Source organism: Pollicipes pollicipes, unplaced genomic scaffold, assembly GCF_011947565.3.
Source record: "Pollicipes pollicipes isolate AB1234 unplaced genomic scaffold, Ppol_2.1 Scaffold_4881;HRSCAF=5763_pilon_pilon_pilon, whole genome shotgun sequence".
Taxonomy (NCBI): domain Eukaryota; kingdom Metazoa; phylum Arthropoda; class Thecostraca; order Pollicipedomorpha; family Pollicipedidae; genus Pollicipes; species Pollicipes pollicipes.
In genome coordinates, this window is record NW_023596576.1 from 50,997,352 (window position 1) to 51,010,994 (window position 13,643).

A 13,643-nucleotide genomic window follows, 5' to 3' on the forward strand; every position below is an offset into this window, starting at 1 on the left:
TGCAGAACACTGCTGAATGCAGTTGATGGGACGGCTACATGCATGCTAGGAACCATAAAAGATGCTCGACTATGGCCATGATTAAAAGCAAAAGTACATATCATGTGTGTGAATAGCATGTAAAACTGATTGTGCTGTGCTACGTTTCTCAGTATCTACAGCTGTCCAATCAGGCATCGGGTCTGGCTACCACTAAACCTGATAGCAATGGCAGAGCGTCGCAGACGAACCCTTTTCCGTTAACCTAGTTGACGCTGCGCGTAGGGCTGGCTGTGACGGGGGGGGGGGGGGGGGGGGTTGGCGACGGAGGACGTCGTGGCGCACCAGTCAGTCATGAATGCCGACAGCGCCTTGACCCAAGTCGGGCCATGCTCAGAGTGATCGTCCAGATTAAGAAGAACGGACTTCTGCCTCTTGCCCAGGAAGTCCGACAGGGTGTTGTGTGCACCGGCCGTTGGGCCAGCCACAGCCGATGGGAAAGGGGGGTATGCTGCGGAACAACGCGGGTGCCGAAAGGTCAAAAGGTCTGATGTGACGGGGAATCCACCAGTTCATCGTCATCGCCGTCGTCATCGGCTCTATGGCGGGGCTGGTCTCCATCCTCAGGGTGGCAAACCATCCAGATGGCGTATCACGTCGTCCTGCCAAGAAAGAACAGTCCAATTGTTCTTTGAAAATCGGCACATGAACATCCCCACCAGCATCAGTAATGACAAAAGCATTTACCCTCGCCCTACGCGCGGTCCCTCAGGGGCGCCCCAGAAGTTTTTTTTCTGTGATAGCTTCCAAACTGAATTTAGTACGTTTTTGCTTCATTTTATTATTATTTTTTACTTTATTTTACTTTGCTATTTTATTATTCTTTATTATTATATTATTGGTTAGCTGAGTTAACATAATTCTTACATATGTTATCACAAGATGATGGTTTGGCTCTGAGACTTTTCTGATTTATGACATTCTTTTCGAAGTCGTACGGTTGATATTTTACGTGGAAGTGACAAATAGCACTATACCTCGTAGCAAATGAACTCCAAATAGGTCTCCTAGACTACCCCCTATCGACAATCCTCCGTAGCGCATTGCTGAGTATCGTGATGGTGTTTTTTCAAGGTCAGTTTATGCAGCACTCTTTGGCAGATAATACGATTTTAATCAAGGTAGCACATGTCTTACAGCGTTTGAAGGCCTTATCGACTTTGCTCTCAACTTCCACCAGTCTGGTAGCCAGATAAAGCCATCTTTCTGAGGATTAAGGCGGCTGTTTTAGTTATTGGCATAGCCGCACGGGCCAATACAACAGAATCCTTCTTCCCACTGACCAGACTTGAGATGACATAAGATACATATGTCGCATTCTTGTGCCAATGCTCTCTCCAAAAGCTTTTCAATGTAGCCTTCCGAATCGATGTAGCTTGTTTAGTTTTCACATAACGCGAAGGTCTATAAAGTGCTAATTTCACCACTTTTACATGGTATTAGCTGTTAAGGGCTGCATCCATCATTGCTCTTTTACACCTATTTGATGCAGTATGACAGCGTGCAGTGCCGATTTCGCCACGACCCTAGATCGCTTAATATTAGAGATCTTAGGGGTCCTCTAAACACTCATCCTTGGTAGGACGAAGGTGAAAAACGTCTTCAGTGTACTGATTAAGTGACGTTTTAGAGCGAATATTGATTATGAAAGCAGCATTCGACGTTTCAACCTGTGTTTACGATGACGGTGGTACAAAGACTTAAGAAATACGAAGATTTACAGAGATCAAGGTCACCTAAGACAAGATCAAAGATTATCTGAGATAATATCAGATTATCTAGGACTTTCAAAGCTTCATACTTCCATAGATTGGTCGCTACCATGAGTAGAGCTCGAAACGTCAAGTACTACCAATAAACCAATGTTCGCTACTTTTGTCGTTGAATTGCGTGTTCAATATTTGTATGGAGTTTTGAACTGAAGTAACCACTTTAAAGATCATTCGATGCAGTTCACAGCCCTGTCTTTCTTAAGACCCAAACCACTCTAGTTTCTGAGCTGCACGCCCGCGAATATGTGCATAGTATTTCGGGGAGACTATTTCAAGGTCACACAAGCATCCCTGACGTCATAATGATGACAATAAAATATTGCCATTACACCAGCCACGCGGCAGTCAAGGTCAATATAATCATAATTGTCGTGTCGATCATATCTGGCGTTCGTGCGCACGATCTCTAGACATAACAGCGATCATTTGGCTTTCAATAAATTGTGTGCAAAGCGTGATGACGCTATGAAACAATGACGTATTGAGGAGCATATTTACGACACAGAAAAAGCGTTCTGTCGTGAGCAGTCTTCACAACTTACGAGCATACCAATAGTTATTATTGAGTTTATATTATCATATCTGATGCTTGCTTCGAGCCTTCGAATGTGTAACATTCCCTTCAACCAGTACCTCTTGACGTAATGAAGGCCAGTAACTCAGCATAAGAACTCTGAGCTCATAATGCCTAATAACCAGAACCTGACCATCTTTCTTGCTCATATTAAGCGTTAAGGCCTTTTAGAAAATATGTCGGCTTTTTTAGCGTGCTAGCATAAGATCTAATTAAAAGCAGCAAAGCGTTCTTAACAAATCCGGCGAGTCTCACTAATACCCGTTCATTCCTTTCTGTCGTTCCAGACCTGCTGCTGCTTCTCGCCCGCCGCCGTGCAGCGCACAACGCACGACATCGAGCCGGCCCGGGCGGCTGCGTCGGGGTCATGATCTGACGATGCCCTGGGGCGGCGGCGCGGCGGCCCGGGCCCTGCCGGTGCTGGTGCTGCTGCTCGGTTCCAGCCCGCCCCCTCCCCCACCCCCACCCGCACCGCACTCCGGAGCTGCCGCCGGCCAACTGTAGTCTGCAGCATCTCTGCCCGGCGCAGACGTGCCGACATGGAATCTGCCTCGACGATGGGCACGGGTGAGGCGCTCTGTCACCGCTGCGGATCTTGGTGATGACGAACCAGACAGTGTCGGAAGACACAAGCTTGACTGAGGGAGCCCAAAATGTTCCCCAGTTGCCAGCAATTTTAAATGGGACATTACGAACGTCAAGTCGCATGCCAGACAATCAGCAGCAAGGAGGGTAAACCACCCTGAGCTTGTGACAAAAATGTCTTGACAGCGGACAACTGCTTTCGATGCGTATTTGTGCGGCGGGTTGTGGACAAAAATACGAATAGCTGTGTTCACGAGGGATTACAGTGTAGCACATCTCAAAGTCGAAAAAAGTTTCAAGGTTTATTTTCTTATCGCACACTTCTATCAGCAATTTTTAGCTGGGAATGTTTCGCAGAGACTTAAAGAGTGACAGATAATTTGTGTTCATTATTCATGTTTAGGCGCAAAATTTGACGGAATTGCGGTTAGCTGGTCATAAGCAAGATCATGCTTTTATAGACCGGTATGATGCTAGATCTCTTCCCGAAGCTTTTCAAAACTTATTCAGAACATTCGATGGCATCTCTGACGCAGACACGAAAAAACAAATTTATTTATCCTTGTAGCGTTCCTGTTCACAGGTGCGCAGTAGCGCTTACAGTTCTTACAGACCTCACAGGCCTTGCACACCTTAATATGATCCAAGATGATTGGTCCTTGAATAAAATGATCCTTAAAGCTCGCCTTGCTCCGCACAGTACCGATGCAAACAATAGTGGGGCAGCCGCCATTCGACGTCCTTGACCGATGCACATTACTGATTACCAGGTCTAGTATTTCCTAGAGTTTGGATGAAATAAAAGCATGGGCTGAAGAAATGCCCGTAAAGGGTCCCGTTTAATATAACAAATATTTTCTTAGTTGGTTACATGTGGTTTATCTATTGTATGTTAATGGCATTGCATGAAAGCGGCATTTTTCTTGTCAGAGTGTGGAATGTACTCTGAAGCTTCATGGAAACATTCCAAAACTTTTCAGTGTATCCACCCATCGTGAAAACGGCTATTAGCAAAAATGTACATGGCATCCTTTTGTGGGATTTGCATGCCTAAAGTTCGTCAGAAATTCGAGGGGCACAACGTTCGTAACAGCAAATTTCATGATGAACGTACGTAAATTACGCATAGATAAAGCTCAAATGACAAAATGTTTGTCGGAAAAATCGTAACAGAAGTGTTTGCACGCGCAAAATTTCGTACGCAAAAAACGATAAGTAATTAATTGCACTCAAATGTTCGGGCGCCAATGTCAGTCAAAGATAAGCTTCCCTTGATAAAAACACTTATGCAGAAGCTCTTATTTCGCTATTCAATGTAAGTGTATAGAGTTTGGACGCAATATTTCGTCGGGCATGAAGTTCGTTGGACAAAAGCACGTACCCGAAACTTCGTAATTTGTATGCAGATCCTTACAGCACGTTAGAAGGCTTGGTGCCAGATTTTCATCCTTAGTGCCAGGCGTCCCATGAATGGTCACTGCGGGGGGACCCTGGCAGGGAGGGCGTGAGCAACGCGAGCATTCAAACCCCGTGCCTCCGGCAGAGGTAAAACAAAGTGTGCTGGACACTCCCGCATTAGTCAGTTTCAGGCTCACTGACTGCCTGTCTCCTTACAACATTGAAGAAAACAGACTTTTAAGATTAACTCCTGAACATTTTCAGATTTTTACACTGTATACACAGTTACATGAACGCAAACACCAATGAAAGACGTTCTGACTTTCATTACAAGTAGCAAGAATTTGAAGACATTATTGGTGTGAACCAAATCTATCTTCCCGATAATTGGTCACCCGTCATTCTGAAACCTCCATGCTTGCGACCTTCTTCCCGCACCAAAGCCGCTCTTTTTTCAACAAAGCACGGCTGAACTCCAGCCATTGGAGCCACGATTGTTTGCGGTGTGTTTTTAAGCTGTTTTCGCATACCCTCGAACAGACACCCCTCATATCCATACCACGCGTTCTGACATGATTGGCATGACATCCTGGGCCCATGAGTCTAGGCCTTCCACGAGCACGATGTGGGGTTAAGAAAACCTAAGCCTCATCGTCCATGAACAAACTAGCGTGGGTGGACAAGATCTACTATCTCCCTATCCAAGGCCCCCCGCCACAAGATCCGACTTCGCGACGATGCCCGCCGCGCAACAACGTGCTCATCTCACGCTTGCACGCCCAGTCCGTTTAACGCGCGGTCGGGTGGGGGTCAAATTGCCCCCCCAAAGGTTTTTTCCGGAATATTTTCTGAATAACATGACGTAGCTGCGCCAAATTTTGCATTACTGTAGGCAATTGAATAGCGGATTGTTTGGCATCAAAAATTATATTTACTGTGTAAGGTCATTGACCTATGGCAGGTCTAAGTTAGCCCATGGTTCAGCGAAGTCCATTTCCAAGCAATCGTTCAATCTGATGCAACAACGGAGTGTTAGACTGAGCCATGTATCTCCCATGTGTTTTTTAGGCAACACAACAATTGAATGACCAAAATCCATTGACCTAGGGCCAGATATGAAGGTCACACCGAGGTCAAAATCAACGTGTTTTATTACTCCAGGGGTTGCTGTATGGAGTAGTTTCTGGTGCTCGTTTCGAATTGACTGAGAACAGGAACCCAAAAGACATCTTTCGTTGACTTCTTAAAGGTCATAACAGGCCACCGACTTAAAATGGCCCAGGTCAAGTTTGCGTTTTTTAGGGACAAACTGCCTAGCATAATCTTTGTAACTTATCCACACGCAAGACTCAAAGCAGTTTTCTATGATTCTGGTCACAATGACCTTCGAAAGGTCAAATAAGGTCACTGGCCCTAAATGAGTATGTGGCTTTTTGCTCAGGACAGGTATCTATGTACTGGGTACACTTTGGAGATCAACTTAGAGTTTGCCCCTGTTTGACCTTTTTGACACGACGGTCAAGACCTAAAAACCTAAAAATTTGTCTACAGTGAGTTCACGTACAGGTCAACACACCCTGTGAATTTAGTGTCTCCAGTCCCCTTAGCTCCTGAGATCTCAGAGGGATCAAATTGACCCCCGAGTGAAGGGTATCCGACTGGCCACTCAGGCGCGTATTACAGATCAGCGCATTGTGACCGAATGCTGAGAGTCGTGGGAGGCGCTGTTGTGATGCCTACTGCCATTTTCACTGTTTTGTCTAGTTGTGTGCAATATCGGGATAAAAACATCTGGATTTTATATCATTTACGCACTTACGGGTTTGATAAAGCTTCTTCTGCGAAGGAGTATTTGTTCTGAATTTGAATAAGACGTGCTATCGTGGCATTACTGTACCCGAAAAAATTCTAACGGGCGCGAAATTCGTGCGGTTGAGAATCCGGTCAAACACCATTGAAAGTCAACCATTCCGCAGTTGAACCCCACAACAGCTGTTCCTGCTCCGTCCGATGGTCTCCGGTCCCGCATCCTCCGATCCTCTGCCCTTATACAGCCTTCGCTCTGCCGAGGGAATAGAACAGCAGGGGAAGCGGGGCCGGAGCAGTGGAATGCGCGCGGGGGCCGGACCGTCGGACTGCTTCCGCACAGAAAAAGGGAAGACACGCGGCAAAGGCACGGGAGATGAAACGCACTGGGCGGTCGGGCTGGCGGCTCGTTCCGCCCCCACGCTGGCTAAGGCGTTGAGGGTTCGCTTGTGATCGCGGGAGCAGAAAAACTTTTCCAACACGCTCCTGTGTCTCCTTGGACTTTTTATAGCGTCCCCAAGTGGCTGCAGCTTGTGTTGTCAAGAAACCGAGTTTGTCGACCTCCGGCCTCCGGTTCCCAAACCGCGGGACATTCGTTCCTCCGTCTATACTGCACCTGAACTTTTGCATACGTACTTTAAACAAGGTATCTTTATCCGTTGGGACCTTTTGCTTGCTTTCAATTGCTTACAGATAATTGCGTACATACTTTTGTCAGGTCGCTACCCGTTAGGACCATTTTTGCACGTTTAATTGCTCACGAACAATTCGGTACGCATATATGCATCCTAACTTTTTAATACGAACTTTTGTTTTGAGAAACAGCCGCATACGAACTTCTGCATAAAGCATTTTCATGCGAACTTTTTCCTCCGAACTTCCGTCCTGAAGAACTTTTTTGAATACAATGATTCCCCACTCTTACTTAATGCTGTATGCACAGTTTGTGTACCACCTTTTGGACGCGTATTTGTCATACTAACTTAAAATCTTACGTACATTTGCGTACGGACAACTGCGTACGTGCTCTAGTCCTGAAACCATGTACAACTCTGGAAGTGGCCAAGGATGTTTAGTACTGGACACCGGTTTCTTATAGCTATCGTTGAATGCGAGCATCGGTACTCCCGGCAACGGTGGCGTAGAAGTTCCATCGAGAGTGGAAAGCCAGAGGTACGAGGTTCGATGTCCTGTGATGAACCTCTCCCTACTGGGGTAAGTAGCAGGCCACGCCACCAGATAGCCCCAGCTTGATTCCGTCGCAGAAGCCTGATGTCATTTATTCATGATTGATTTCGGGGCTGTGTTTCGTTGCGCTGTGCATTGGGCTTCTCCACTTGCAGTGAGTGCACTGCTAGTGCAGTAATACACCGCATCTGCTTTGCAGTGCGCAATCTTGCAAAGCTGGCATGTCCCTGCCACTACCGGAGCTGTAATCTTGGAGAGACGGATGGCGTGCTGACGGAAACCGGGGGAGGGGGGGGGGATGGCTTGCGGGGGCCCGTACACCGAATAACGGGAAGCACCGGTCGTTATCAGGGCTGTTACTCACTGAATCATTTCGCGGACTGGTAACAAAGATTCACCCCCTGTAAGGCAGCTACTGTCGCAAGAACCCTCACAATCCTGTTTATATTATTTTCATAGCGTGAACTTATGTAGGGGAAGGGGTGACGATTTAAACCTTTGGCGTTGTCATTCCCAAGCCAGTAGATCTATCTATCTTAGCTTAGCGGAAAACACCAAAGGACATGTCTGAACGAGATCTTACGATTGGCAATCTTCGGTTTTTCTTTTGCTGGGTCAGTATTTGGCCCCGTTACGCCAAGGCAATGGTCAGATTGTCCCGAAAATCGAGCTGTTTCAGCTTGACCTGCATAACTAAAACTAAACAGGCCCGCTTACAATGGTTTATAGCTTTATGTATCTTGAGCATATATTTGTGAGCATATATCTTGAGCATACATTTATGTATCTTGAGCTTATATTTATTCCGTTACAAAGAACGTTCCACATTTAAAGACATTGAAGAAAGTACCATACCTGATGGAATAACCTCACTTGTAACTATTGGTGTGCTTTTTAGTCGAAAATGGTCCTCTAGACAGCACAAGCTCTTTTTTTAGTAAAAATACTTTCAGCATGTCATTGTTTGATCACGTCACCGTGCGTTGCACAACATTGATTGCGAGCTAATTGACGGCCGTTATAGCTGGAAATGGCGCTCACAAGCACCAGGTATAAGCGACTCGACAATAATATTTCTCTTGTCCTTGATCGCCGTATGGCCAATGTAATGACAGGATTTGAATGGCATGGCGTCATGAATGCCTGAGTGGCCTTGGAATAGTCTCCCCGAAAAAGTCTGCACATCTTCGCGAGTGTGTAGCTCAGAAATTAGAAGAGCTTAGATCTTGAGAAGGACACGGCTGTAAACTGCACAGAATGATTTTCAAGAAGGTGAATTCAGTTCACAACCTCATACATGTGTGGAGCACTCCCTCCATGGTAACAATATCGACCCCCCCAGTCAGGTCCGTGGGACCGTCGGTTGTCGCCCGCCGCCCGCGCAGACCGTAAATCGCCGTGCAGTGTCCCTAAAAACCGCCACTGCTCCGAAACAAAAATACCAGGCATTCGTAAATGGTGTCAGAGCACACACAATAGATGTCATATAAGTTACTTGAAGTTTGGGTGCGGTTGCACGACATGCCGGAGAGGTATGTTGTGCAATCATAACACGTAACATAATATATGACATGTAACACAACGACTTATAAACCGCACATAACATCGCCCGACACGCCGGAGAGGTATGTCGTGCAATCATAACACGTAGAAGAATAGATGACATGTAACACAACGGCTTATAAATCGCACATAACATTGCCCGACACGCCGGAGAGGTATGTCGCGCAATCATAACACGTAGTAAAATAGATAACATGTAACACAACGGCTTATAAACCGCACATAACATCGCCCGCCATGCCGGAGAGGCATCCTCAGAAAACCTGATCACATGAGCTGCTGACATCCGTCTTTCGCCAGGGGCGAGTGCTTCTGCGAGGACGGCTTCACTGGGCTTTACTGCGAGGCGGACGCCGATGACTGCCTCTCTTCGCCCTGTCGACACGGCGGCACGTGCTCAGACCTCGTCCGAGGCTTCTCCTGTGCCTGTAACCCCGGATACGCAGGTCCGTCGGCGCTGGACGTTCACGGTTGGGAATACCGTGCCAGGATCTGGGATCTATTGACTGTTGATCTAGTCAGTGTATCATGTGATCTATTGATTATTGATCTGGTCAGTGTATCATGTGTACAACAGATGTGTTGATATGTTGTACGCACAGATCTGGTGAGCTGTTGTGCACATGGTTTGACGTCTGCTTTCGAATCACCTTCATTCGCATGGTGTGTTCCATGCAAAAGCAATGACTGTCGGACTTCTCGTGTCGCTCTGACTTTGACGCCGTCCGCACTCTTCAGAGTGACCAGCGTCGATCGTTTGCATCGGCAAAAAACAGTGCTCGATGTTGGCCTTTCAAATTTTCAAAAGGTGTTGCACAAACATGAACATTCTTAGATGTCCTGGTTGCGTTTCCTGTCAGTAACTTTGCCTTCCAGCGGCGTTGAGAAGACATTCCGCACTGCGATATTCTGTTCCACTTTGCAAATGCCTCTGCACCTGTGCGTTATATCCGTATGTTTCCTGGTACCAACTGGCCTTGAGATCTCGCTTTAACATGGCATACAGCGAGTGTGCAAAGAGCTATGCACAGAGTACGTGTGCGTTGCGGGCGCGGGGTGTGGGGTCAGGTTGAGCGCGGGGTAGGGGTCGGGTTGAGCGCGGGGTCCGGCTCGGGTCGGGCACGGGGTCTGGGACTGGGTCGAGCGCGGGACGGTACGGGAGAGTCATTCATCTATCAGGGGATCTCGCGCTCGCTCTCCTCGCCATCGATCCAACAGGTGCCGTGTCAGGCACGGGTCGGCCGCGCTAGCACGGAGGCACGGTGTGGACGACCGACCCGCGGAACCAACGACGAGCAGCACGCTCCACGCGCGATCGCGGAGGCGGGGTGGCGACTCGGGGCCATACTATAGGCCCTGCTCTGCAGGATACCATGGTACCGCGCTAGACCGGCCGAACGCGTCAGAGAGCTCACATAAGCTGGTATTATATGCTGCCACATGGTAAGGTTGCTTTACATGATCTAGGTCGCTGTTGCAATTTCTACTCGAGGCGAAAGATCGATGGAGGGCAGAAATTCCGCAGCGACCAAGGCCCTGGAAAATTCATTTGGCCCAAGTGTGATATGGAGCTGCATTGAGAGTGGTAAGCCTTCTATCAAATGCTGTTCGAACGCTCAACCTAATCTGAGTCAATCTCGTAATAATAACCAACCTAACTGAAGGATTTGAACAACAGCAACTACAGTGGAAACAGTATCTACAAATTTCAGCCGCGTTTTAGTCAGAATAGCCGTTTCCGCGTGATTTGATGCATCCTTTCGGTCCGAGGTTAAAAATGTTTTCCCAGATTAAAAGCATTGCAGTAGAACATGTTGCCAGATTAACCTTAAGTTGATTTTCATGCTTCATTACAGGACAGCATTTGGTAGAAAGCGCATTATACTTGGGACGGAGTAATTTTCCAGGGCTTTTGTGGCTACGGACTTCCTACCCTCGGCATTCGGTCTCGTGCAGAAATTGAAACAGCGACTTCGTTGCTGAGAGGTTATCTTATTGGCTCGGTGCGTGATCCAGCACACACGTAAATACGCATCTCTTATAAATATTATATTTTTCCAGTAAAAGCTCGCTCCGTTAAGAAATGACCTGCATTTCTATGAACCCTCACAACATATCAAACGAAGTGCCCATCAAAGACAAAAAAACGGGAGAGCAGGAAAAAATAGGGCAGATTTTCGAAAACTTATTGTTGTGTATGGCATAAATGCGGGACAACAATCATCCAGAAACGCTAGTTGCAAGAGCCCTTTGTAGAACAGATCGACAGAAGAAGGCGTGGCATGCAGGTTATGGCCCTGCGTCTGTGGAGGTCAAATATGTCGGGACAATGCAATTAAAAAGACTTTATTTTTAGTGTTTCCGTCCCGATGGCTCAGTTGGTTAGAACGCCTGCCTTCCGATCCAGTCACCCGTGGCGAGGTGGGCTCGAGTCGCTTTAGGGCGCTCGCTATTTGCCCTTGACAGGTATGGATGGCCTGCGGCCGGCGGCGGCGGCCGCGTCAAAGGTCAGGTGACGTCAGCGAACAGGACGGACCGTGCCGACCTCAACGGCACGTTTAACTCTCGGGACCAAAGTCTACCGTTGACTTGGAATGGCGCGATCGGATGGCAGCGGCCGGCGCTCGCACATCAAGCGCTGCTGAGCGTGAGCTCTGATCCCACCAGCCCGCGGTGGGTTGGCTTTAAGTCGCCTCAGGCATTCGCGTTCCGTCCTCGACAGATTTGGCCTGCGGCCGGTGGCAGCGGCCGCGCTCAAGGTCAGGGACGTCGGAGGATAGGACAGACCTGGCCGAGCACTGTGGCATGTTAAGCTTTCGCCGTCAAATTCTGCTGTTACCTGAAATTACGCGATCGGATTGGATGGGCCAAGGCTCACGCAAGCATTGCTTAGCGTGAACTCTGATCCCCAGAAACCCATCCCTTGGAAAGTTTGGTTTAAATGTTTTAAAAAATGTTTCACCTAACTTTCAAAGCAGAAAATACGTCACCGCCTGTGTTTGTAGCTGGGTGCACGGTTCCAGTGAATCATGCAGAAGCCGTCGCTGGTGGGGTCGATACACTGCGGCGGGGGAAGAATGCGACACACTTTCGAACGCGGCGTGTAACACGCGACCATAAATCATTCAAGCTGCTGTGTGGACCACTTTTTCGGCCTCAGTTTTCGCCGAGAGCTTAACGCAAGTGTCAGGTGATCGCAGCCATTACCTCCTGCGTCAGAAAGTCAAATGGGAAAAGATTGTAGGAATGAGTGGGTGACGTGGTATGGCTGACACCTCGTGCGTACCGTCGGATAACGCACGCGACACGTATTTGGTGTTTGATGCTGTTGGTGTTCTCTGAGAGCCGGCTGGCTGCGTCGTGGCCAGAGCCGTTGTGATCAGGTGCTGCTGGAGTTCTCTGAAAGCCGGCTGGCTGCGTGGCGGTCAGAGCCGTTGTGATGAGGTGCCGCTGGTGTTCTCTGAGAGCGGGCTGGCTGCGTGGTGGTCAGAGCCGTTGTGATGAGATGCTGTTGGAGTTCTCTGAGAGCCGGCTGGCTGCGTCGTGGTCAGAGCCGTTGTGATCAGGTGCTGCTGGAGTTCCCTGAACGCCGGCTGGCTGCGTGGCTGTCAGAGCCGTTGTGATGAGGTGCCGTTGGTGTTCTCTGAGAGCCGGCTGGCTGCGTGCTGGTCAGAACCGTTGCGATGAGCCCATCTAGTCATAATATGGAGCACCTAGTACTCGGCAAGTATCCCTGCGAGGTCAGTATTTACCGTACCTCTTGCATTCGGCTTGTCGCTGCTGTCACTGACGCTCTGTTTTCTTGGCATCCTATCTGAACGGTAACAGGTCAGACGACGAGCTGACCACCGCACAGGATGACCCGCGACCACCATGCCGTGAGTTTCAAATGTCGCCCGCTCTGCGCCGCAGGGGAGCGCTGCGAGCTGACGGTGGCCGGCTGCGAACAGGCCCGCTGTGAAAACGGCGCCTCGTGCGTGCGCGCTCTTCACGGCACGGCGTGCCTCTGCCCGCCCGGCTTCAGCGGTAAGCGCTGGCGTTCCCTCTGCAATCTCCGGTGAAGTGCGCGTCTCTGTTGATCCAGTTTATTTGCGTGCTGCAGATGAATATGCAGCGTCCACGTGCGCCGTTTACTCTCGGTGTCAGAATGTGCAAATCGCCTCCAGTCCGTTTCGTTGGGTGGCGCGTGGGCCAGGAGCTGAGTGCTGCGTGTGACAGGGGCTGCGTGTGACACGAGGCGTCCATGTGGCAGGTGACTGGGCAGGTCGTTTGGTAATAGGGTGACCGATATCAAACCGACTGCGGATCCCGGGGGCACTCCGTGGGTTACTGGTAGTGGTCGTCAGTCCTACACGCACTGCCTGCCTCCGACCGCTTGAAAAGCCTTTGCACCAATCAGGGTCCATGCCGTATCGCTGACTGACACTTTGTCAAAAGCAAATCAAAATAAGCAAATAAACAAATGAATATAGGCATTATAAGCAAATCAACAACAAGCAAATCATTGACGCTTTGTCATAAGCAAATCATAATCATTGCTATCGAAGGACCTGGGTGAGGCGACAGCTGTCATCGAAGATAATTCCCTGCCATCGATGTCCCTCACCAGCTCTCCGCCAGCGTCGAGCAATGTCCTCAGAAAAAAATGATCTTTCCCGTAGGTATATTGAGCAGGGTTGGTAATACCATTGCAATGAGGACATGAGCTCAGCTGTTCG

General features: G+C 48.7%; 1 protein-coding gene across 1 annotated transcript in view; it reads left to right on the forward strand.

Annotated features, from left to right (window-relative positions):
- Positions 1 to 8,883: 8,883 nt before the first annotated feature.
- LOC119100568 (protein eyes shut) overlaps positions 8,884 to 13,643 on the forward strand; it is a 79,112-nt gene continuing 74,352 nt past the window's right edge. Inside the window, exons 1-3 of the mRNA XM_037223649.1 lie at positions 8,884 to 8,894; positions 9,226 to 9,371; positions 12,838 to 12,951. Of these exons, the coding sequence (XP_037079544.1) occupies positions 8,884 to 8,894; positions 9,226 to 9,371; positions 12,838 to 12,951 (271 nt within the window). The remainder of the gene's footprint in view (positions 8,895 to 9,225; positions 9,372 to 12,837; positions 12,952 to 13,643) is intronic.